Genomic DNA, 22,805 nt, shown 5'->3' with positions numbered 1-22,805 from the left:
TCAGAAGAATCTGATGAAAGTTCTTATGATCAAAATCCTTATAAGGAGATAATTTTACTCCTTGATAATAAACAGCTTAAATGGAAAGATAATCCATGGACCTTAATGGAAAGGTTTTTCGATACTGGATCATACCCAGCTGGAATTTATAAATCAAGATTCGTTTATGAATCAATTTTAAGAGCAACCGAATCTGCTCAAATTTTCCATCATAATTCTGGAAATGCTAAGGTTTTTACCTATAGCAAAATAATTATTAAAAGGATAATATCCTTAGAAGATTGGGGAAATTCTCCATTAAAAGAAAAGGAGATGAGTCATCCAGAATCTGGTGCTCTTATCAAATTTAATTATTGGGATTATATTGAAGCTTTCAATAAAGCTTTTCTATATCAAAATCCAATGAAGAAACATTCTTGGTTCTTCAAGATATGTCCTCAGGTTTATAACCAGGATATACCTAATTGGTTTTTAAAATGGTGGATTTCCTATGGAACATCTGTAAAAATTTTACCAAAATCCTTTAAAGGATACTATAATAAATGGGTTGAATTATCTCCCAGAATAATCGAAGCTACTCATAATAATGAGTTAATTGAAGGAATGCCTTCTCTATTTTTCTTTATGGAATTTGGAATTCCATGGATATGGAGATGGTCTTCAGAAGTTGGTCATACCACTCAAAATATTCCATGTTTAAGAAGAATTTTCTATACAAAATTTTGGAAAAAATTGACTTCAAAAAATAAAGAAGGAATCATAGAAGGTCAAGAGACCATTGATCAAATCGAATCAACTCTGGACCTGTACCAAAAACAAATTCAGGTTCAATCTCAAAGAGAATCTCCTAGCCCATTTCAACAAATTGCTAGGAAGATATCAATTAAAGAAGGAAAGGATCTTTCCAGAAAAGATTTACTGGAAAAATACTTTGCAGCCATGGAAGAAGATTTAATAAAAAACTTCCAACCAGGGCAATCTTCATCACAATACTCTTCAAATCCATCTTCTAATCAAGAAGAAGAAGACGATACAATGTTAGCAGGTTATTCTCAAAATCCAGAAGATGATGTCATGGATGAGGTCACAATAAAGGCCAAAACAAAATTGGAAAAGTTAAAGAAGAAAATAATTGAATCAATTAACGATGAGGACGAAATTATGGGTCGCAGATCACATGCGTCTGATTAAAGGAGAATCAATAATTCAAAAAGTTGGGTAGTGGTACAATAATTAAAGCCAGCTGCCCAGACAAATGGAATCTCTTTCGGACACAATTGTCCAGATAATTGATGTATAATTATTACTTTTACTGTTGTTCTTTTGTTTGTTTTTTAGAACTCCCATTATAAAAGGAGTAGTAGGGTTTTGTTTAGAAGCAGAGATCAGAAAACCACTGATCAAAAACCCTCTCTTTCACTTGTAAAATATTCGATAATAAAAATCTTTGAAGTTTTTAAGTACTCCATACTCCAGGTACAATTCATTATTTCTTTACTATTTTATTTTTATAATTTTAGCCTAATGAAAGGCTAAACTCCTAAAGTGTTGATTCACACCATGACCTAGTTATAATCCATGTCTCATAAAAAAAAAAAAAAAAAAAAAAAAAAAAAAAAAGTCTGAAATTTTTGAAATATGTATGAGTGCTGGGCTGGTTCTATACTAAACAGGCATGTGAATATGTGTAGTGGTCGAATTATGGTAGCCCGTTTTAGCCGTTTTGATGATTGAAGGCGTTTTTAGGGCGTGGCCTGTACTGACCATATACTATTCAATGATGACAGTTAAGTATGGGTAAAACATCCATATGGCCTATTCATATATATTTTAGAAAATCAAGAAAAATTTTTAATTTTTAATTTTTAATGGATTATTAATAAGAGATCGAAAGATACCCGGTCTCTGATCCTGTATTTATGGTATCAGAGCCATGGTGAATAATTAGTGTCCTTGGGGAATCAACACTTTAAGTTTGTTTATGAATATTATTAAAAATAAAGATACAATTAAAAACAGTATTGAGGAAGAATATGATATTCCTCACAATCTTGATTTATTAAATCAATGGACAATTCCAAAAATTAATTATAACCAAATTTATAAATATGGTTATATGGAAAAATTAAGTTTTAAACAAGTAGTTAGAACTACTGAATCAACAATATCTCTTAATAAAGAGGATATGATAATGAAACTCTTAAATAACAGAGAAATAATCAGATATAAGAATAATGAATATAAATTCATTCATATTGGTTTAGTGCAAATTGCCTTTAAACCATTAACATTAGAAGGTCTTCCAGAAAGCTTTATAGCTGTTCTAAGAGATGGAAGAAATTTAGATTGGAAACAATCCTTAATAGGTATTGTTCAATCTAGTCTGGCACATGGTCCAGTCTATTTTAATGTTTATCCAAATTTACAATTATCTTTAACTGATGTGAATATCACAGATGCTTTAACATTAAATGTTAAAACTAATGGTTACAATTATGCTCCAGGATCAGAAGTTATATGTGTTTGTTATAGAATTTATTACAAACCATTATATACTTTGAATCCTAGATGCAAAATGGTTGATAAACCATTAAATGAAACAATAGTTATAGAAACTAATTTTGGTAAGTCAAATATTACCACTAGAAGAAAAATTAGATGGGAAGAAATAAATTTTCCGGATAATTGGGTATTAAAAGAAAATACCCCATCTCAATCTTATATTGATAACAATCCTTTAGAAATTTTACAAACAACTGAAGGAAATGTTCAAATACAATTTGAAAAAGTTACACCTAGAATAACTAGGTATTGGTCAAATGATCATACTAAGGCAATACAAAAAATTAAACATAAGGTTCAAAATCTTCCATGTTTGAATCTTGCTAACCCAAATTGGGAAAAAATAGTTGAAACTGATGCTAGTGACATTGGTTATGGAGGAATTCTTAAATAAGTTTCTCCAAACAATAAACAAGAATATTTGGTTAGATTCCATTCTGGAAAATGGAATAATAGTCAAAAAAATTACGCAACTATTGCAAAAGAAGTTTTAGCAATAGTAAAATGTGTTTTAAAATTTCAAGATGATTTATATAATCAAAAATTTATAATAAAAACTGATTGTCAGGCAGCTAAATTTATGTTTGACAAAGATTTTAAACATAATGTTTCTAAACAAATGTTTGCAAGGTGGCAAGCTCATTTAGCCCCTTTTGATTTTGAAATAATCTATAAAAAAGGATCTGATAATAGTTTACCAGATTTCTTGACGAGAGAATTTCTCGATTCTATTTTGCAGAATTAATGGGAATTAAAGGACCATTGAAAATTGCAATGGGAAATATTAGAAGACAAATTGACTTTGAATATAGGATGAGGATGAGACATGCTTTAAGAATAGCAGAATATAATATGGATTATTCTTTACATCCTCAAGAAAAAAATTTTCTTATAGCAAATGAATGGAATCAATACTATATTTTTAAGAATCGAATAAAGATTCTTCAAGAAAAAGAGATAATAATCTCTTGTGCTTAATTTTATTTGCAGGAATGGATCCTCCATGGCAAGGAGGAAAGAAGAGCCAATCCTCCAATAGAGGAAGAGGCAGAAATTCTCATAATAATTCTGAAATAATTATTGGTCAATTTGGCCAAAAGAGGCTAATAGCTTCCAATATTGCTAATATAGCAAATTCATCCAGTAATACTGGAAAAAATAGATTTAATGATCCTGAATACCAGGAATTCCTAGCTTTCAAAGCAGCTAAGGAAAAAGGAAGCAATACTTCCTATTCAATTGTTACTCAATCAGAAGAATCTGATGAAAGTTCTTATGATCAAAATCCTTATAAGGAGATAATTTTACTCCTTGATAATAAACAGCTTAAATGGAAAGATAATCCATGGACCTTAATGGAAAGGTTTTTCGATACTGGATCATACCCAGCTGGAATTTATAAATCAAGATTCGTTTATGAATCAATTTTAAGAGCAACCGAATCTGCTCAAATTTTCCATCATAATTCTGGAAATGCTAAGGTTTTTACCTATAGCAAAATAATTATTAAAAGGATAATATCCTTAGAAGATTGGGGAAATTCTCCATTAAAAGAAAAAGAGATGAGTCATCCAGAATCTGGTGCTCTTATCAAATTTAATTATTGGGATTATATTGAAGCTTTCAATAAAGCTTTTCTATATCAAAATCCAATGAAGAAACATTCTTGGTTCTTCAAGATATGTCCTCAGGTTTATAACCAGGATATACCTAATTGGTTTTTAAAATGGTGGATTTCCTATGGAACATCTGTAAAAATTTTACCAGAATCCTTTAAAGGATACTATAATAAATGGGTTGAATTATCTCCCAGAATAATCGAAGCTACTCATAATAATGAGTTAATTGAAGGAATGCCTTCTCTATTTTTCTTTATGGAATTTGGAATTCCATGGATATGGAGATGGTCTTCAGAAGTTGGTCATACCACTCAAAATATTCCATGTTTAAGAAGAATTTTCTATACAAAATTTTGGAAAAAATTGACTTCAAAAAATAAAGAAGGAATCATAGAAGGTCAAGAGACCATTGATCAAATCGAATCAACTCTGGACCTGTACCAAAAACAAATTCAGGTTCAATCTCAAAGAGAATCTCCTAGCCCATTTCAACAAATTGCTAGGAAGATATCAATTAAAGAAGGAAAGGATCTTTCCAGAAAAGATTTACTGGAAAAATACTTTGCAGCCATGGAAGAAGATTTAATAAAAAACTTCCAACCAGGGCAATCTTCATCACAATACTCTTCAAATCCATCTTCTAATCAAGAAGAAGAAGACGATACAATGTTAGCAGGTTATTCTCAAAATCCAGAAGATGATGTCATGGATGAGGTCACAATAAAGGCCAAAACAAAATTGGAAAAGTTAAAGAAGAAAATAATTGAATCAATTAACGATGAGGACGAAATTATGGGTCCCAGATCACATGCGTCTGATTAAAGGAGAATCAATAATTCAAAAAGTTGGGTAGTGGTACAATAATTAAAGCCAGCTGCCCAGACAAATGGAATCTCTTTCGGACACAATTGTCCAGATAATTGATGTATAATTATTACTTTTACTGTTGTTCTTTTGTTTGTTTTTTAGAACTCCCATTATAAAAGGAGTAGTAGGGTTTTGTTTAGAGGCAGAGATCAGAAAACCACTGATCAAAAACCCTCTCTTTCACTTGTAAAATATTCGATAATAAAAATCTTTGAAGTTTTTAAGTACTCCATACTCCAGGTACAATTCATTATTTCTTTACTATTTTATTTTTATAATTTTAGCCTAATGAAAGGCTAAACTCCTAAAGTGTTGATTCACACCATGACCTAGTTATAATCCATGTCTCATAAAAAAAAAAAAAAAAAAAAAAAAAAAAAAAGTCTGAAATTTTTGAAATATGTATGAGTGCTGGGCTGGTTCTATACTAAACAGGCATGTGAATATGTGTAGTGGTCGAATTATGGTAGCCCGTTTTAGCCGTTTTGATGATTGAAGGCGTTTTTAGGGCGTGGCCTGTACTGACCATATACTATTCAATGATGACAGTTAAGTATGGGTAAAACATCCATATGGCCTATTCATATATATTTTAGAAAATCAAGAAAAATTTTTAATTTTTAATTTTTAATGGATTATTAATAAGAGATCGAAAGATACCCGGTCTCTGATCCTGTATTTATGGTATCAGAGCCATGGTGAATAATTAGTGTCTTTGGGGAATCAACACTTTAAGTTTGTTTATGAATATTATTAAAAATAAAGATACAATTAAAAACAGTATTGAGGAAGAATATGATATTCCTCACAATCTTGATTTATTAAATCAATGGACAATTCCAAAAATTAATTATAACCAAATTTATAAATCTGGTTATATGGAAAAATTAAGTTTTAAACAAGTAGTTAGAACTACTGAATCAACAATATCTCTTAATAAAGAGGATATGATAATGAAACTCTTAAATAACAGAGAAATAATCAGATATAAGAATAATGAATATAAATTCATTCATATTGGTTTAGTGCAAATTGCCTTTAAACCATTAACATTAGAAGGTCTTCCAGAAAGCTTTATAGCTGTTCTAAGAGATGGAAGAAATTTAGATTGGAAACAATCCTTAATAGGTATTGTTCAATCTAGTCTGGCACATGGTCCAGTCTATTTTAATGTTTATCCAAATTTACAATTATCTTTAACTGATGTGAATATCACAGATGCTTTAACATTAAATGTTAAAACTAATGGTTACAATTATGCTCCAGGATCAGAAGTTATATGTGTTTGTTATAGAATTTATTACAAACCATTATATACTTTGAATCCTAGATGCAAAATGGTTGATAAACCATTAAATGAAACAATAGTTATAGAAACTAATTTTGGTAAGTCAAATATTACCACTAGAAGAAAAATTAGATGGGAAGAAATAAATTTTCCTGATAATTGGGTATTAAAAGAAAATACCCCATCTCAATCTTATATTGATAACAATCCTTTAGAAATTTTACAAACAACTGAAGGAAATGTTCAAATACAATTTGAAAAAGTTACACCTAGAATAACTAGGTCTCTATCTTCATCAAATTTTCATATATCTCCTTTAGGATATACTGTTAGAAGTCCTTCTAGAGCTTCAACTTCTCAAATAAGAGAAAAATATCCTGAAAATAACAATAGAATTAATGAGTTAAGAATTAATTCTGATAATATAGTTAGAGGAATTAATAGACCTCAACAGGACCCGGAATTAACCGAGTCAGAAATGGATTTCTCTATATCATGAATAATATAGAAAAAATTGATTTTAGACCAGGTTCCCTGGTAAGAGATAAAATAAATTCTGAATTCCAAGATCCTAAATGGGAGGAATTTAGAAAATGGTACTTAAAAAATTTTGAAATAAAACAATTACTATATTTTCGAGATGAATTTTATAAAGAATTAGAAGAACAAAATTGTATTATTTATTTTGTTCCATGGTTCTTTAATAAGTATGTGAATAGTATAATTTCTACTATTTACAGAGAATATGATTTAGGAGAAAAGAAAATAAAATCTATTTTCCCTCCTCAAACAAGTTTTAAAATTGAAAAAGAAAAGGTAACAATGTATTACCAAGCTTTTCAAAAATTACTGGAAGGTGATACTTTACCAGTAACAATTTTCCACCTAAATAAATTATTTAAACATATAAATTATACAAATTTATGTTTAATTATATTAGGAGAACAATTAGGTTCTATCCAAGAAAAAATTGAGGAAATAACCTCTTTAGTAAAAAATAAAAAAGTTTTTGAAACAGGAGAAGTTATAGCAGTTCCAGCTATTCAACCCCCTCCTGAAATAAGAGATTTTAAATTAAAATCTAATTCTGAAATATCTAAATTATTAGATACTAAATTGGAATTTATTTCAGAAAAAATGAAAGGTTTAAATATAAATACTCTTTCAAAAGAATTTTCTAAATCCACAAATAAAGAAAATTATAAAGAACAAATAAACTTAGAAATTGCTAAGTTACAGAATAAATATGCTAATAAACCTAGCATGAATAAATATTATTATGATAGACCAACTCCTCAAGATGTCTTAATAGAAGAACAGGAGTACATAGTAAATAATTCTTATAGTGGGAAGAACATCTATGAATGGAACATAGATGGTCAAACTGACACCCAAATAGCTAATACTATACATCGAATGATGATGTATTCTACGATATGTAAAGCAAATGGAAATACAGATAAATCTATTGCTAAAATGATAGTAGCAGGATTTACTGGTCAATTAAAAGGATAGTGGGATAATTATTTAACCCTCCAAGACAGAGAACAAATTTACTCTTCTGTAAAAGAAGAAAATGATATCAGTCAAGAAAATAGTGTGTATACTCTTGCTATCAATATAATGGAACATTTTACAGGCAGATGGTCTGATAATTCTGAAAATATTAGAACTCTTTTGCAAAATCTAAAATGTAAAACCCTTACATCATTTAGATGGTATAAAGATACATTTTTATGCAGGGTAATGGAATTACCAGAGAGTAATAGTACTCATTGGAAGTCTAAATTTATAGACGGTTTACCTCATTTCTTTTCAGAAAGAGTTAAACAGAAATTGAGAAAAGATAATATTAATATTAATTATGATGAATACACCTATGGTAGTTTAATAGGTATATGTAAAAATGAAGGATTAGCTTTATGTAATGAAATAAAGCTAAATCAGCAAATTAAAAGACAGTCTTTAATGGAAAAAAGACAGTTAGGCCAATTTTGTGATCAATTTGGCATGGAGAGAATTACTCCCCAAAATAATAAAAGAAAAGAATCTTCTTCTCAAAAACCAAAAAAATATTTTAAAAGGAAAAGGAAAAGAGAAGAAAGAAAAATAGAAAGAGATAAGAAAAGGGAAATTAAACCCTTTGAAAAATTTTATAAAAAATCTTTTATAATTTGTAGAAAATGTGGCCGTCCAGGTCATAAAGCAGCAACTTGCTGGGTAAAGAAAAAATTGAATGAAATAAAATATGATAATCTTAGAGAAACTTTAGAAAAGATTATCATAAATTCTAATAGTACTTCTGATGAATCAGAAGCAGAATCTTCATATGAAGATATAAACATTTTAGATAATGAAAGCTTTATTTCATCTTCTTCAGATGATAATAGAGATTGTCATGAAGATTGTTGTAACAATGAGATAAATAATGATTCAATTTATGATATTATATCTCAATTCCAAAATATGGAATTAAATGTTATAACAAATGAATTTTTAGATTTATTAAAAAATATTCAAGATGAAAAAATTAAGAAAGAAATGATTTTAGACTTAATAAGAAATGATAAAGGTGAATCATCTTCATCTAATAAAAATTTTCAACCTTATACTTTTGCTGAGGTTAAGAATCAATTGAATAGAAGAAATCAACCAAATAAACAGGTTGGTATTGAAGAATTAAAAATTGAGATTAATAATCTTAAAATAGAAATTAATAATCTTAGAAATAATAATAATAATTTAGAAGAAAGAATTATTAATTTAGAAAAAAGAAGATTGGAAATTAATGATGTAAATTTTCCAAAACTTCAATTAGAAAATTATTTAAAACAAATAGAAGAAATAACTTCTCAGAAATGGCATATTAAAGTCAAATTAATGATTGATAAACAATTTTCCAAAGAATTTACTGCTCTTTTAGATAGTGGAGCAGATTTAAATTGTATTCAAGAAGGATTAATCCCTTCAAGATATTTTCATAAAACCACCCAGAAATTAGGGTCTGCTGGTGGAAAACCATTACAGATAAGTTATAAGCTTCCCAATGCTTATATCTGTAATAATAATAAATGTATTCCTAATAGTTTTATTCTTGTTAAAGATTTAACAAGTCAAGTAATACTTGGATCACCATTTTTTAAGAAAATATTTCCTTTAACAAAAGTGGATGAAAAAATTATAAAAGGAACATTTCAAGGTGAAGAAATATCCTTTGAATTTGTTTCTGAACCAATCACTAGAATCATCAATAATATGATTGATGATTTAATTAAAGCAAAAATAAACCAAATAGAATTTTTAAAACAAGAAATAAATGAATTAACTATTTCAGAAAATTTAAAAAATCCTAAATTAAAGGATAAAATAAAATTGATTCAAAATAAGTTTTCTTTACAAATATGTAATGATCACCCAAATGCTTTTTGGGATAGAAAGAAACATATTGTTTCACTTCCTTATGAGGAAGATTTTAATGAAAGACAAATTCCTACCAAGGCTAGACCTTGCCAAATGAATTCTGAATATTTAGAATTATGTAAAAAGGAAATAGAATCCTTAATAAATAAAGGATTAATTAGAAAATCTAAGTCTCCTTGGTCATGTACAGCGTTTTATGTTAATAAACATGCTGAGCAGGAAAGAGGAGTTCCTAGATTGGTTATAAATTATAAACCACTTAATAAAGTGTTAAAATGGATTAGATATCCAATACCTAATAAAAAGGATTTATTGGATAGGCTGCATGATGCAGTTATATTTTCTAAATTTGATCTAAAATCTGGATACTGGCAGGTTCAAATTAATGAATCTGACAGATATAAGACAGCATTTACAGTTCCATTTGGACATTATGAATGGAATGTAATGCCTTTTGGGTTAAAAAATGCACCCAGTGAATTTCAAAATATAATGAATGATATATTCATTCCTTATTCAAATTTTATCATTGTATATATCGATGATATATTAATATTTTCAAAAAATATAGAAATGCATTTTCAGCATTTAGAAATCTTTAAAAATATTATTATAAAGAATGGTTTAGTAATTTCTAGACCTAAAATGATGCTTTTTCAAACTAATGTTAGATTCCTTGGTCATAATATTGATAAAGGAGTTATAATTCCAATACATAGAAGTATTGAATTTGCTTCTAAATTTCCTGATGAAATTTTAGATAAAACTCAATTACAAAGGTTTCTTGGGAGTTTAAATTATATTTCTCCTTATTATGAAAATCTTGCAAAGGATACAGCTATCTTGAAAGGCAGCATTTTATTATTATTATTATTATTATTATTATTATTATTATCCCCCAAACAAAATCAATCATACCACAATCAAGTTTCTCTCTAATATCTGGAAACAGGTTCATTTTTTCTCCTCTTTTGCTGCAAATCGTTCTTTAATATTTTAATTACTTCAACTATTATTGTTAGTCTTTATTGTGTTCTTGAGGTTTTTGTGGGTTAGCTTTTTAATCATCAGATGGTTGTAATTTTAATCATTAGGGTTTCTTTTAATTTGAATATCGTATGCATATTTAGAGTTATAGGTTGTTGATCACTGATCACTGATTTATTCTGGGAATTTGTTTAATTTTTGACTTTATGATTCATATATGTGACATGGATTTTTACCTTATATGTGTGTCCTAAATTATTATTATTATTATTATTTATTTATCTTTGAGTATAGTGAAATGGCAAAGAGTTTATTCAAGCAAGAACATGATCTTGGTAAGTATTCTCTTTGTTATAATGATATTATTAATTATGCGCGATCCATGTGTTTTTTTATTTGTTGTTGTTTTAGAGAAAAGGCGTGCAGAGGCTGCTAGAATTAGAGAAAAGTACCCCGATAGGATCCCGGTAAATAAGTGTTGATCTTTCTTTATATTTATCATGATTATGTGTTATGTGATATATAGTTCTAAAGTTAACTTCTTGATGGTTAATTTTGATTTGGATTGTTTTTAGGTGATTGTGGAGAAGGGTGAGCGGAGCGATGTTCCCAACATCGATAAGAAAAAGTATGTGATTTTATCTTTTATTACTTTCTTTTGTTCATTTACTTACGAATGTGTTGATTTGGATTGTGTTGTGTTTTGACACGGGTCACCCACAGTCTACATTTTGCATAAACTGTCCTAAATTGTTTTAATTATATTTCAGATTTTACGTAATGAAAGAGTTTATGTAATTATAGTTGTTGCACTAACTACTTATAAAAATATTTAAAAGCAGGAAGAAGGATTTAGCTGGTTAACCATTAGTACATATACAAAATAGACTAAAAGCAAGTGCGCATGTAATAGATAATGATGATTATATTGCCATCTAGACATACATGTTGATTCATGAAGTTAAGGTGAAAATGTTGAAGCATACTCGCTGAAGAATTTAAAAACCCCCTGTTTTGAAATTCTTTGGCGAGTATGTTTCGGCGTTTTCATCTTTCTGTATAAATCAACATGTCGTCTTTCTAGTTGGAAATGCAGTTCTCGTTGTTTGTCATGTGTTTTCTTAAGTTGGGTCATAGTTCATATTTTTACTGGTGGTTAACCTGCAAAACCTTTTCCCTAATTTTAAGTTTTTATAAGTAATTAGCACAAAAATTATAGTTACGGAAACACTATTGTTACAGTAAAGTCTAAAATATCATTACAATAAAGGTTGTGGGTGACATTACAACTTGTTTGCTCGTGTTAAACACAAACAATATCAATCTGTTTATAAGTAAACGGACCTGTTTTCAAAGGCATTGTTTTCCCTTTGTATCTTAGGGTAATAATTTTCATAAATTAACAACCAATAAGTCAATAAACATGGACTAAAGTCAACATACATTTAAGCTTGTAAACGGACCGAACTTTCAGTGAAGTGTTTGGTGGTGAGCTCGTTTTTCTAATATATGAAGTTAAACGAACATGAACATTTTTGTTCATTGAGTTAAACGAACGAACATGAGCACATGCCATGTTCTTTCATTTATGTTCAAGAATGTTCTTTTACATTCGTGTATATATTAACTTGATTTTTTTGGCCCGTTATAAGTTCGTCTTATAAAATTAAGATATCACTGTTACACAGTTCAGTCAAGTTTTATCAAATTTTTAGACCCGGTATATTGATTTTCAGTTTACTTTTAACTGGTGTCCGTTCATCTATGTTTGGTCATGCTCGTTCGTGAACCGTCCGTTTATACTATGAACGAACGAACACACGAACATGTTCAAAGTGTTCACTGGGCTAAATATTGCAGGTACCTTGTTCCAGCTGATTTGACTGTCGGTCAGTTTGTTTATGTGATTCGCAAAAGGATTAAATTAAGTGCTGAGAAAGCTATATTTATATTTGTTGACAACGCCCTCCCACCAACTGGTAATCTTCCCGAATTACCTGATTTTTGAATTATTTCTTTCGCCAATTTATGTTGACACGTTTCATGTGACCTAAAACTATGGCCAAAATGATTATTTTTGCGTTACCGTGGTGTTTTTGGCAGGGGCGATTATGTCATCTGTATATGAAGAAAAGAAGGATGAAGACGGTTTCTTGTATGTGACTTACAGTGGAGAAAACACATTTGGAGACCAGTAACACTTATATTTTCATGGATCTTTTTCTTTCTGTCAAGAAGATAAACATGATACAATTGCAGATGTGTATATAGTTTGAGCCTGAATAATGGGTATGTTAATAATCATTTGCTTTTCGTTTTATTGATCAACTTTTGCTTTTAAGTTGATAAAAGAGTGCTTTTGCGTTCTTATCAAAAACCAACCAACGATATGAGATGTTTCTTGGTTCTATATTGAGCATTGGTGCATAATGTGATTTTGTGTTATGAGCTACCATTATGTGTTTTAAATAATTTAACAAGAAAATATAAAATATTTGCCTTTTCTTCGTGTGGAATAATTTAGTGCTAAAAAAGTTAATATTTTCGCTTGGAAAGTGGAGATCGATAGGTTGGGCGACTTGGGAGGATCTCCCATTTCGTCGGAGGTACGGGGTGTGGTGACGGTGACGGCGAAGTTCCGGTGGGACATGAAGACAGGGTTAGAGTGAGAAGAGTAATTATTAATTTTAATTATTATAATATTTTGTTAATTTTAATTGTTCTTTTTTTTAAATGTTTTCTAAACCAATAGGTAAAATGATCAATTTACCTTCACGTGCCTTGCACATGACCAAAGTTAACTAGAAAAACTAACTGGGTTAGTGTCAAAGGACAAACGGTGTAACATTTTGAAATGTAAAGTACAAATTATGTTAATTTTAAAGATAAAGGACAACCACTGAAATTTGGTACAAAGATAAATGACAATTTTTGTAATTATGTCTTAAAAATAAGTCATTGTTCAGGCATGTCTTGTTTGTCTTATCCTCTAGCATCTTGCTAGTTGCGTCATTTTTTTTAATGAAAGTTGTTTGATCTAAGTAAAAGAAAATAAATACCTTTTTTTTCCACACATCTTTCTAGAATTACCATTTCTAATTCAAAGTTTCACCACATTTAGCATCTACCGTGTTTCGGTGTTAGCCAAAGGGTTCTATGACATTGATGGTGGCGAGTTGTTCCTTTGCTTGCCAACCCAATTAGGGGGGAGTGGAGTGTTACCGAAGAGGAGGCGAATCAACTTTGGGAGTCTGCTACGACCATTTTCGGAAGTGCAAACTCAGTTGGCCATGTGTTTGATTTAATGGAATGGCATGCCAAATGTGAACAAGTTAGTTGGTTGTTTTTGTTTTTGTTTTTGTGTACCAGTTTGTGAAATGTGTTGTTAACATGATGCAAACCAAACCCTTTCAAATGTTGGGGTCCAGCCAGTTCAAAGATCTATGTGACACGTGAGCAGCAACATGTTGGGTGATTTTGTTTGGTCTCCATGCTCTATAGTTTGTCTTTGGATTTTTTTTTTTAAATCAAATTTATTTATTAGGTAATTTCCACAACCCACCAAGTACTAGAATTTGATATTCTATTATTTTTTTGTTTTTTTTCTGTTGCATGCACAAAAACGCACTCCACCTACTACAATGTACAAAGTAGCTATTGTGACTTGTGAGTTCTTCTATTCTTGTACGATCACACTTTATATCTTAGTTTTGTTTCTTATTCTTATTTGGTACTAAAACTTATTAAATTTTGTTCCCTTATTTTATTTTACTTAACTTTATTTTATATTTTCTCTTACTATAGATTTTTGATTATGCTCACATCTAGAAATGTTTTTGTAAAACGTTATTTTAATGACAATAAAAAACCAAACCAAGCTAGACTTGAGCATAAAACCTAATTCTGGACCCGAACTGGCTGTACCAAACTCGGAACTAGTATACTTGACACGCGGGTACGTACCAAATTACAGTTTCTCACGAAAATCATACCGGGACCCGGAATCGAACCTGACTCAGTGGAACCCATAACTGACCTTGCCAAAACCCGATAAAAACTCGTCAAAACCTGGGATAAAACCCTACAATACCTGGAAGCGGTTCCTACCCAACCAGGTTCTTGACTTTGTGAACCAAACCTAAAACCGACTCCTACCCTTCGCTTCCAGAAAAAACCCGGTTTGAGCCTGATTGTTAGAGTTAGTCCACTAATTGATTACTCATGATCTTCCCAAAGACAGGGTTTCCTTTCATTTCAATTTCATCTATTATAACACATCTGAAGAATCATCCGATCAGAAGAAACCAACCAACCAACCAACCAACCAACAATGGCCGGAAGACTGAGCCACGTGGCATCTCAGATCATGGGCGGAAACGGCCTCGTTGGCCGATCCGCCGCATCCTCCCTTCGTCTCCGCTCCGGTATGGGCTTACCCGTCGGCAAACACATCGTTCCAGATAAACCTGTAAGTTATTATTAACAATCATTTCTCATCTTATTATTATTATTATTATTATTATTATTATTATTATTATTATTATTATTATTATTATTATTATTATTAGCTTCAGTCTAATCCTATTTTAGATATCATGTTTTATTTCTGTTCAATTCCGTTACAGTAGAACGAAAGTACGAAACCCTAGGTTTCAATTAGTAGAGGCGATTAAGAAATTTTTTACAAATTGAGTATATATGAACATGTAAATGTGGTTATGCTTAGAACTGTTAAGAGTTTATTTTACTGATTATTATTTGTTGGACCCGGTTTAGATAATAGCAAAACCTTAGGTAGGTATCAGTTACTGTTATTGAGTATTTATGAAGTAACAAAAATCTGGTTTTGAATGTGAAGATCGATTATTTGGGCTGCAACCGAACCAAACGAACATGAACGAGGCCTTGCTTGTGTTCGTTCATTAAGGAAATGAACATGTTCGTAAACTGTTCATGGACACAAATAAATGTTGATCAACATAAACGGACACAGATGAATGATCATATATTCATTGTAGAACAAAAGATGCATTTTTCATCCCAATCATTATGCAGAATCCACAAAATAAAAAAAAGTACTTATCGTAATTATCAGAACATACTTGACATAATTATCATTACTAGGGTTTCATATTTTTTAATATTAAAAACAATAAAGTAAAAATATATAATATAAAAACCTATAAATGAACGAACGCGGCATTTGTTCATGTTCGTTTGTTTAACTGAACGAACACATTTTTTTTGTTAGTGTTCGTTCATTTATTAAGAAAGTGAACATAAATGAACTTCCCGTTGAACGATTCACAAACTGTACTGAACGTTGGTTCATTTGCAGCACTGTCGACTATTATTTGAACATCTTAGGTTTAATTTACTGAAATAAACTTGAATATACAATATTGAAATGTTACATTTGCTGCTTCAGTTGCCTGTAAATGATGAGCTGGTATGGGACAATGGGACCCCCGTTTCCTGAACCGTGTATTGATCGCATAGCTGATACTGTTGGAAAGGTAAGATTGGGTATGCTTTTGTATCAATTTTATTCTGCGCTTTATGTTGAACTCATTGAAGTTATGTAATTATGTTTGATTTCAGTATGAAGCACTTGGTTGGTTATGTGGTGGATTAGGGTTTTTTGCAACCCTTGGATTGGCTGCTACTTGGATGGACAAAGCTTCTACGATACCATATGTAAGTCATATAATTATGATACCAAATTTAACATGATGAAGCTTTAAAAGGTTTTAAATGTTTTTCACATTATTACTTTTATCTCTTTCTAATATACATATTATTTGCAAGAAACTATGGAAACTATACCCATATCAAAAAGATTCAAAATTTTGTGTTTGCGAATAGATATATCTTAAGTAGTTAAGTATATAACAATAGAAAAAAAGTCAATCCAGCTTTTAGTTTAGTTTTTACTCTTTGTTCAATGCTTAATATATGATAACATATAAATTTAAAATGTATTTACCCATATCTGTTGAAATTTGTTTTACATTTTATTCGGTGTGTTGGTTTTATTTGGTGAATTTGGTCATAGATCAAACGTTATAGCTAGAATAACGGTTTAAAGTATTGAATTTAGGCGCGTAAACGAACTGAATGGGCACGGACAAAGTAAGTTTGTGTTTGTTTAACTTTAAGCGAACAAACGATTGAATACAAACAATTAAACAAATGCGGTTTTCTTGTTCGTGATTAAAAAAATGAGTGTGTTTGTTTATATTCGTTCGTTAGTTATATAAACGGACCTAACTGACCGAACACTAGTTAAAAGTAAACATTAGCATAAACTTGTTGGATCTAAAAGTTTATTAAAATTAGACTAACCTAGAATATTTAAATAAATATGTAAACGAACGAATTTAAGCAAACGTAAACGAACAAATTTAATTATGTAAGTGAACGAACGAGACGTATGTTCATGTCCGTACGTGTAACTAACTGAACAGAGTAGACATATACATATTTCACCATCAAGGTAATTTTTATGCACCGGAGATGACACATGCAGCCTAGAAATATTTAGCTATTTCTGTTTTCCTTTTTAATTTTATTTATTTTCATGAACAGACACCTAAGGTGTTTCCATATGACAACCTTCGAGTGGAGCTTGGTGGAGAACCCTAGACCACACGCCCGAGTCACCGGGTACCTCACATGTCTGTGTATTTGCATTTGGTGTTTGAACTTGCAAGGAATAATGATGTATCAACTTGACCTTTGAACAAACAGATGAGACTTTTTGTGATTTAACTATTTTGTAATGATTAAAGTTATTTTTATGATATTTTAATATGGTTAAGTGCTGCAAATGCTTTTCTTTTGGGTGCAATTGGGGTTTTATACTAGTTTGGGTTCAGGGTTCAGTTGCCATCTTTCTAAAAAGTCCCATTTATTTAATTCTTAAGACATTATGTTTCAACAAAACTGGACGGATCAGGCAACACTTTAATAATATTCTTAAGTTGTAATATATTGGTTGGGAGGCTTAGAATATTAGGCATGGCGCGTAAACAAACCGAACGAAGATGAACGGAGTATGTTCATATTCGTATGTTTAATATTAAACAACCGGTCTAACACCAACAACTAAACGAACAGGGTTTTCTTTTTCGTGTTCATTCATTAAAAAATGAACATGTTCGTGTTTATTATTTAACAATAAAAGCGAATTGTCATGAACGTAAAAGAACAAACATAAGTGGACATATGTGACTGAACATAATTGAGTTAGAACCGATTAAAGGTAAATGCAAACAATATGCTGAGATTAAAAAGTTACTAAAACTGAATGCATCTGAAAAATTATAACTAATATATTAGCGAGCGTAAACAAACGACTTTAAACAAACATAAACTAACGAAAAATATGTATTTAATGGCCAATAGATCATATATGTCTTAATAAGTTCCATCGAGCCTTAATAGTCTCCGGTGGGCCTTACTATGTACATCATGCCTTAACAAGTTACCAAAGAACAATAGTAGATCATATAAGTCTTAACATGTCTCCAACGACCTTAATATGCCCATCCGACTTTAAAAGGTTGACCTACTAGGTCCATCAAGCCTTAACAAGTCTTTAATGGACGATTGTAGATCATGTATGCCTTAATGGTCTCCAATGACCGGTAGTAGATCATATATGTGTTAGTGATCACTGCATTGAGCCTTACTACGCCCATCAGGCGTTAAGAAGTCTCTAATGTTCTTTAATACGTTTATCAGGTGTTGCTAGTCTCCAATGGACAATAGTAGATCATATATGCCTTAATAGTTTCCATTGTGTCTTACTACGTCCATTAGGCCTTAACAAGTCTAATGGAATATAGTAGATCATATACGCCTTATTGCCCTACTGCGCTTCTTCCATATCTTTAAAGTTTACGCCATGCTTATTTCCAAGACGGCAAACGTCTTAGTATTATGCTATTTAAATGGATCAAAAAACCAAGCCTATGATCACAAACCTCATATCTATCCAATGATGAAGAATAAACAAATTTATATCATGGATTTTTAGGACTGTACAAGGAATCAGGAAATGTCACAAAAATCAAATCATAATATAAACAACAAAAGACAAATTAATATTACATGTTGCAGGCAGGCTTTAAGAGATGCCAACAGTCTTTCCAAGTAACCACAACACCAATGACATTTCTATCATCACTATAGTGTGCACTGAAGTCCTATCCAGCATGAACCCATAAACCGTTATCCCCGCTGGATTGTTCTCAAAATACGTTACTAAGAACAAGTTCAAAACACAAAATTCAGGTAAAAATGCGGTGTTAATAACTTATTATGATCATGATCGGATTGTGAAACTTGTACATACCTAAGGCCTGCCTCTTCTGGAATGAGAGCGTACTGTAAGCGTACGCAGGTATGAGTTTAGTGCTGTCTAACCCATCTTCACTACCAGCCTCATTATCAGATGTTGATGAATCGGGCCGAAAAACTTGGTTTTCGACAGCAACCTGCGGGTGGGGTTTCTGTGTCTGCATCCGGTGCGTCAAATGACTCAATGGTTGCACATGCATGCCATTTAGCAGCCAAGGATGTGACCCCTTGAGCCTTATGTGTGATCCTTGTGGCACTCCGCAGTAATATCATTAGCCCAGCAAGTAAACTTACCGAAACCAACTGCACATAACACAAACAAATTAACCATAAATGTTTCAAAAAAGTTAATCTATAATCACTTATCAAATACAAAAAATTCTCATTCACTTACTGCAACTTCACCGGTTTTGAAGATGCTGAGATCTGCTTTGGGTCGCGTGGTGTCGAGAAGTGACGTGAATTGACTAATTGTGATAAGGAGGAGGGTCCACATTATAAAACACGGTATCTGTGGCTTATAATGCGCAAATGTCTCCTGATCCTCAAGTGTTCTTTCAACACAGACTCTACATCAGAGTCTACGTGGAACACTTGAGCGAAATCCTGGAGACGAAGGATTTGTAGATGACAGATAAGACGGAACAGGATACAAACTAGGAAGAATACCACGGTTCTATAGAACCAAGACGCAAGCTCCAAGATGCATGCTACGGCATCACTCACCATAGCATTGATAAAGAATGGGATGGCGGTGGCACCCGAAGTGTACCACCAGACCTTATATGCAGCCTCAGCAGCCAAACATGGTGCAACAAATATGAAGAGTATCTTAACTGAGCTCTGTATTTTATATAAAAAGACAACTATTAGAAGTGTAACTAAGAAAAAAACTCGTTCAAGCCAATGTAAGCTGGCTCGTTTGTCTCGTATAAGTTAAGCCTAAATTTTTGTATTTGTATATAACTCAAAGAGCTTCAAAAATCCTAATTTTTTAAGCACAAGTTTTACATCAGTCTTAATTCGTTGGTTCACGCTTTTAGATTGTATTGAATATCTTTATACATCTTGCCTTTAAAAAAAAAAAACTTTTTTACTAAAATCTTAAAAAGAATAAATGAGCTAGCTCGTTCTCAAAATTTTAGCTCGTTAAGATAAACAAGCCAGGCATAGCTGACTCGTTTAACTTCGAGTCCAATCATGCCAAAATCAACATAACAAATTCGGAAAAAAAACCCATCAAATACATACATTGAATTCTTCGGTATAACCCTTGCGAACCGTCTCGCTTTCATCACAAAGCTTATCGAAGAACAGAAACCTACGAAGCCCATAAATCCTAACAAACTGGGAGAGACAAACAAACGAAAGTGCCGCAATGCTGCTAAGCGACAACTGCACATGGCTGTCATAACGCCTTGCATGCCGGGCATCGCAATTGGCACAAGCGAGGTAGAAATGGGAGAAGGACGGGATAACGAAGGTGAATAATATGAACACGAACCATGAGAGGCAAAACGTGAAGCGGTTGGATTGATCAACGCACATCCACCGGAGCCATGTCCTGAAGCTGTGTAATTCGTCGTGAACGCTTGATTTTGATCGTGAAAAATCTTTGCGTTTTCGTTTTGCTAAGAGAGCCACATTCTCGGCGTCCATGGCCTTTGCATGGAGGATTATGGTAACGTAATATTTGAAACTAACTTTTTTCTAAAATAGTAATTATAAGCATATGATAGTTTTCAAAAGAACCCTCAATTTTATTAGTATTTTCAAATGTTTTACAACTGAGTGAATATTAAAGCCTATGTGCATAATTTCTATTTGAGTAATTTATTTCGAATATTATTCGTGTACTTTATGGTACTGCTGGAACAATGAACTAAACATGAGAAAGCTTGTTTAGATAATCAACATGTCTTTCTACCATTTGCCTTTGATACATTTGGTTTTCTGGCTCCAGAGGCTGTGAAATTTTTGAGTAGGGTTCAGCGCGTCGTACACGGAACCTCTTCAGCTTCTAGGTCCCAAAGCTTCGTTTTTAGCAGGATTGGCTTTGCTATTCAAAAGGGGGTTGCGGCGCAGCTTGTTGCCCGTTTGCCTGCCACTTTATTGTAATCGTTTTATAGTAAATTATATAAAACTTCGTTATAAAAAATGAACTAATCAAAATTCACACCGGGAATCAATTCAATCGGCGAGTTTTAGAGGTTGGAACGATAATCAACTGATTCACGTAATTTATGTTCGATCCAGTTCTAGATTTTTTAAACTAGGTTTGACATGTGTGTGAGTTCATCTACAGTTTGTACAGTAAGAAAATTGGCGTTTTTCTTTTCAAGTTGAGATAACTCACTTAAGCTTAAATAAAAAATGACAGCACATTCGTTTACTGGGTATAATTAGACCGAAACATAAAATATATAAAAGAGTAACTAAGTCGACATGGCTTTTAAATAGGAAAAAAAGAAGTAAACATGAAAGATGATATGTGGCAAATTTGTAAATAATTAAAAGTATAATGGTTGAGAGTGAAAAGGAAAACACTAAAATCACCAATCACAAAAGGGTACAACAAACTTAGCATGTGTTACGACCAACATTGCACATATACACAATTATATATTCATATTTAACACATTTCCTTTGTATAACAAAAATAACCAATCAAAAAACATAAAACAACTATATTAAAACTAATCCAAGTTCTAACGCTTTGCGATTTTCATTTTAGTATCCAAGATATCTTCATCGGTTTCGGCTCATGCTATAATACCTTTCATCATATTCTTCCACTTCGAATTCATTTAGTGGATTGTACGCTAGTATATTGAACAAAAACAATTGAACAATTGATGTGTGGGTAGAAATATGTGTATTAAGTGTGTAAAGTCCTGTGTTTTGATTAGTTATATATTGTGAACACGATTACTTTGAGTGTGTTTGTAGTTACAGGGTGTACGGAGCTTAACGGAGCTTAAAGAAGCTAATTTGGAGCATTCATGATGGAGTGAAATGAAAGTGATGATCTATGAGATGATAGAGAATTTAAATATGAGGACGGGGAGGAAAACGGAGTTGAAACGAAGACTTTATGAAGAAAACAGTTTTGGCTGGCAGGACCGTAAGGCAGATTGACCAGACCGTAGCTTACGGTCTGACCGTAAGCTACGGTGGCCAGACCGTAGCTTACGGCCTGGTCTAACGGAAAAAGGGTTTTTTGGTGATTTTCTTCCAAATTTAAAGCCCAAAAACCCTAATATCGAATTCATTCAATAACCATCAGTTTTGGGACTTCTTGGAGGCCATCATACACCATCTTAACACACTCTAATCATTAAATTGATCTATGAAATCATTCCTCAACACAACCATCAAGAGTATGAAGATCAAGATGCAAGGCTAAAGGCTTCATAACCATCTCCGGCGTAGGGTTGAGTTGTATGTTAGGTTTTGATACTCTATACTATAACTTTGGATTTGGATTTGGTTAATCATTCGGTTGATCAATTCTTTGTGTTTGCTTTAGTGCTTAAACGGTTTTTCTTAATTGATTGCTTAATCTTTTGTCGGTTAAATGATTTGTGGTCATCAACAATTAGGATTAAGTTCTTTCATCATTGACCCGTTTATCATTAACCATATTATTGATTTTGTGTTTCAACAAGTAAAATCGATTATCAGATAGATTTTCATTT

The 22,805-nt window shown here is 31.5% G+C and overlaps 1 protein-coding gene and 2 pseudogenes across 2 annotated transcripts; 2 read left to right on the top strand and 1 right to left on the bottom strand.

Moving 5' to 3' along the window:
• Positions 1-10,618: 10,618 nt before the first annotated feature.
• On the top strand, positions 10,619-13,153 carry LOC143604367 (autophagy-related protein 8f). The gene is made up of 6 exons (XM_077080872.1): positions 10,619-10,708; positions 11,038-11,078; positions 11,155-11,210; positions 11,319-11,371; positions 12,604-12,722; positions 12,847-13,153. The coding sequence occupies exons 2-6, from the start codon at positions 11,042-11,044 to the stop codon at positions 12,939-12,941; spliced, it is 360 nt and encodes a 119-aa protein (XP_076936987.1). The 5' UTR covers positions 10,619-10,708; positions 11,038-11,041; the 3' UTR covers positions 12,942-13,153.
• A 1,918-nt stretch (positions 13,154-15,071) lies between these two features.
• LOC143604369 (NADH dehydrogenase [ubiquinone] 1 beta subcomplex subunit 8, mitochondrial-like) lies at positions 15,072-17,573 on the top strand (annotated as a pseudogene). Its single transcript, XR_013148276.1, has 4 exons — positions 15,072-15,211; positions 16,172-16,259; positions 16,345-16,440; positions 17,332-17,573. The product of XR_013148276.1 is annotated as an NADH dehydrogenase [ubiquinone] 1 beta subcomplex subunit 8, mitochondrial-like (transcript).
• A 1,045-nt stretch (positions 17,574-18,618) lies between these two features.
• LOC143604371 (uncharacterized) lies at positions 18,619-21,340 on the bottom strand (annotated as a pseudogene).
• Positions 21,341-22,805: the final 1,465 nt, after the last annotated feature.

Source organism: Bidens hawaiensis, unplaced genomic scaffold, assembly GCF_021521415.1.
Source record: "Bidens hawaiensis isolate Kalapana, Puna unplaced genomic scaffold, B.hawaiensis_p1.1 tig00064912_1, whole genome shotgun sequence".
NCBI lineage: Eukaryota > Viridiplantae > Streptophyta > Magnoliopsida > Asterales > Asteraceae > Bidens > Bidens hawaiensis.
The sequence above is the reverse complement of the archived record's forward strand: the minus strand, read 5'-3'. Positions and strand labels throughout refer to the sequence as shown.

Excerpts from the sequence above, each read along its gene's own strand:
- LOC143604367 (XM_077080872.1), top strand. The coding sequence starts at position 11,042 with ATGGCAAAGAGTTTATTCAAGCAAGAACATGATCTTG. Across the intron at positions 11,079-11,154 it reads CAAGCAAGAACATGATCTTG|AGAAAAGGCGTGCAGAGGCT; the intron begins GTAAGTATTCTC and ends TTGTTGTTTTAG. Across the intron at positions 12,723-12,846 it reads CAACGCCCTCCCACCAACTG|GGGCGATTATGTCATCTGTA; the intron begins GTAATCTTCCCG and ends TGTTTTTGGCAG.